The 2500-nt window shown below is 41.4% G+C and overlaps 1 protein-coding gene across 4 annotated transcripts in view; it reads right to left on the minus strand.

Moving 5' to 3' along the window:
• Positions 1–2500, minus strand: part of pde5ab (phosphodiesterase 5A, cGMP-specific, b) — an 86885-nt gene that overhangs the window by 42859 nt on the left and 41526 nt on the right. For all 4 annotated transcript variants that reach the window (XM_086196891.1, XM_086196890.1, XM_086196889.1 and 1 more), the window contains exons 5-7: positions 1744–1815; positions 965–1054; positions 692–829 (exon numbers count right to left, since the gene is read on the minus strand). In XM_086196891.1, coding sequence (XP_086053017.1) covers positions 692–829; positions 965–1054; positions 1744–1815 — 300 coding nt within the window. The remainder of the gene's footprint in view (positions 1–691; positions 830–964; positions 1055–1743; positions 1816–2500) is intronic.

Raw genomic sequence — 2500 nt, forward strand, 5'->3', positions numbered from 1 at the left:
GCATATCTACAGTCACAGCATCTATGAATGTGTATGATATGTGGATCCTGATAAAAGTGGACTTTTGGCATTGACACTGGTCTGCTCTAGCTAACTTATTTTATGTGATTGGGAACTTCAGATATTCAAATTGATATGAACCTGATCAAATTTTTCATTTTTGTGTGTTTAGCTGTCTGTGATTGATGCTGCACTACTGAAATGATTTCAGCCACCACTGTCATGAATCTGTTTGAATTATTTAGAGATTTTGATCCGATTTTTCTGACCAGCCCTCTGGTACAAACACATCCCTCATTCACACCGTTCCGAGGCACCGAAGCACACATTTGGGGTTAAGTTATTGTGGTTCTGTTGTTTGGAAAGTGAATTACACAGGCTCCATGTACAGATTAAAATCAAGCACTGAGCTGATGTGTGAGCAAGGTTTCTTCCTGTAGATGCTGAGGCTGCTTTTCAAACTCTTGCATCACAAAGAAAAGGCACATCAAGAATCCAGCTTCCTTCAAAGAGCCAGTGGAATGTTGCACTGAGCACTTCTGATGCGTTTGATGAGAAGGTTCATGTGACCGAGTGAGTAAATCCATCAACGTCAAAAAACACTTTTTTATGACACTAGTAAGATCAGTGAGACAAAACTCCCCTGTCTGCATTATGCATGAGCGGCATGTGAGTGTGTGTGTGCGCTCACCATGGAATCTTCGTCAGCAATGAAGACGGTACAAGCCTGGGCCTGCATGAAGGACAAGATGGTTCCTGCAATCTTTCTCAGCAGAACCTCCAGGCACTGCTGCTCCTCAAAGATCAGACTGGCAAGGTCCAAAAGCACCTGCACACATCATCAAACATCACACACAATCCTGTCTACACACACACACACACACACACACACACACACACACACACACACACACACACACACACACACACACACACACACACACACACTTGAGAAAAGCACCACCTGATTGCGTCTGTTCTCCAGCTGTGACGTCTCATAGAGCTGCGCGTTGTGAAGGACAATGCCCGAAAAGGCCAAGTATGCAGAGAAGTCCTGTTGGAGAGGAACGGATCATGTGAAGTAAGAAAAAGGGAAGACAGAGCTGACGGCTGCACGGAAAAAACGATAAATCAATGAAGAGGAGAACAGAGGGACAGAGGAAGTTAAGATGGAGAGATGAACAGATGACACAAGGAAGGAAAGAGAGTCTGAGAGAGATGGATGGAGCTTTTATAGGCAGTCTATCAGGAAGCTTTAGGGACACGCTATGTAACATGTCCGGTCCACTTTAGTTCAGAACGTTTGTTCATGTGCTGATTTTAGAAACAAGAACTAAACATGGACTTGTTAACCTGCAAAAACGCTTACTCATATTCACTGATAAAAATAACTCACTAAGTTCTCTCATACGAAGTAATGGCTGTGATTACTGATGTCACAAAGGTGATTCTCTAAAAAACAAAAAACGTGCCAGTCGTTTATTATACTATACCCACCATACACTCCATTCTTTGAGAAGAGAGAAATTCTCGAGAATTCTATTTTTCCAATGATGCAATCACTATCAATAAAAAACCTAATGGAGACAGATGCGCAACTGATTGTCCAAGCTTGTGTGTAACAAAGCGGCAAAGGAAGCTCACTCATTACAGCTGCTAGGAGAATAAAACCAGACAAGGAGGTGAAATGTAAAACGGGAACAAAGCAAACTGTTTTACTGTTTAAAATTGAATTTTCCTGGCCTTTTCATCCTGGTCAGTGAAGGCACCATCCTCTCCACATTTCTTGTTGATAGCCTGGGCCACTCCAACTACCTGCCATGGGTGAGAAGGAAATTTTTAAAGACAAGCAGTTGCAGCATGAGGCCTTTAAGTGATACTTCAACCAAAAAGAGTATTTTACCTTTAATGTACTCACTAATAGGTACCTAGGGCTCACAAAGATGGTTTTTCCAACTGCATTACTTCTATGCGACTCCAGAATGTAGACAGTCAGTCACGTATATTTAGCTTGACGCTAATGGTGACTCACGGCTAACAAAAGCAAAACAGTAAATTTATAAACCCTCAAGTGCATCGTCGAATAATTGACGTCTTCTTAATCACTCGTCTTCGTACACTCAGTAATCGTCAGTAAAGATATGTGGCTGGCTCTTGCTTCCCTCATCATACTTCTGTATACTATTTATCTTACACTGTATGAGTTGCACATTTGTGGTCATCAAGTAGTCTTTTCAGATGTGGATTTGGAAGTTGGCATCAGGAGTGATGAATTATGTTTCCATTTCATTGTCAAGCAAATGCTAAAGCTATAATGCACGTAGCGTAGTTTTTATATAAATGAACATAACACTTCCATTAAAGCTTTCATCAAATGAGTTCTCAGACTGCTTAATGAGCTCATCGCTGACAGGTAAATCATTCCACTCCACGAAACTGTTTCAGAAAAACTAGACTAGGCTATACATTTCACATTTTCTACCACAAGACGGCAGTATAG

Source organism: Aulostomus chinensis, chromosome 24, assembly GCF_037954235.1.
Source record: "Aulostomus chinensis isolate RoL2024-O1b breed Wild chromosome 24, RoL_Achi_v1.0, whole genome shotgun sequence".
NCBI classification, from domain to species: domain Eukaryota; kingdom Metazoa; phylum Chordata; class Actinopteri; order Syngnathiformes; family Aulostomidae; genus Aulostomus; species Aulostomus chinensis.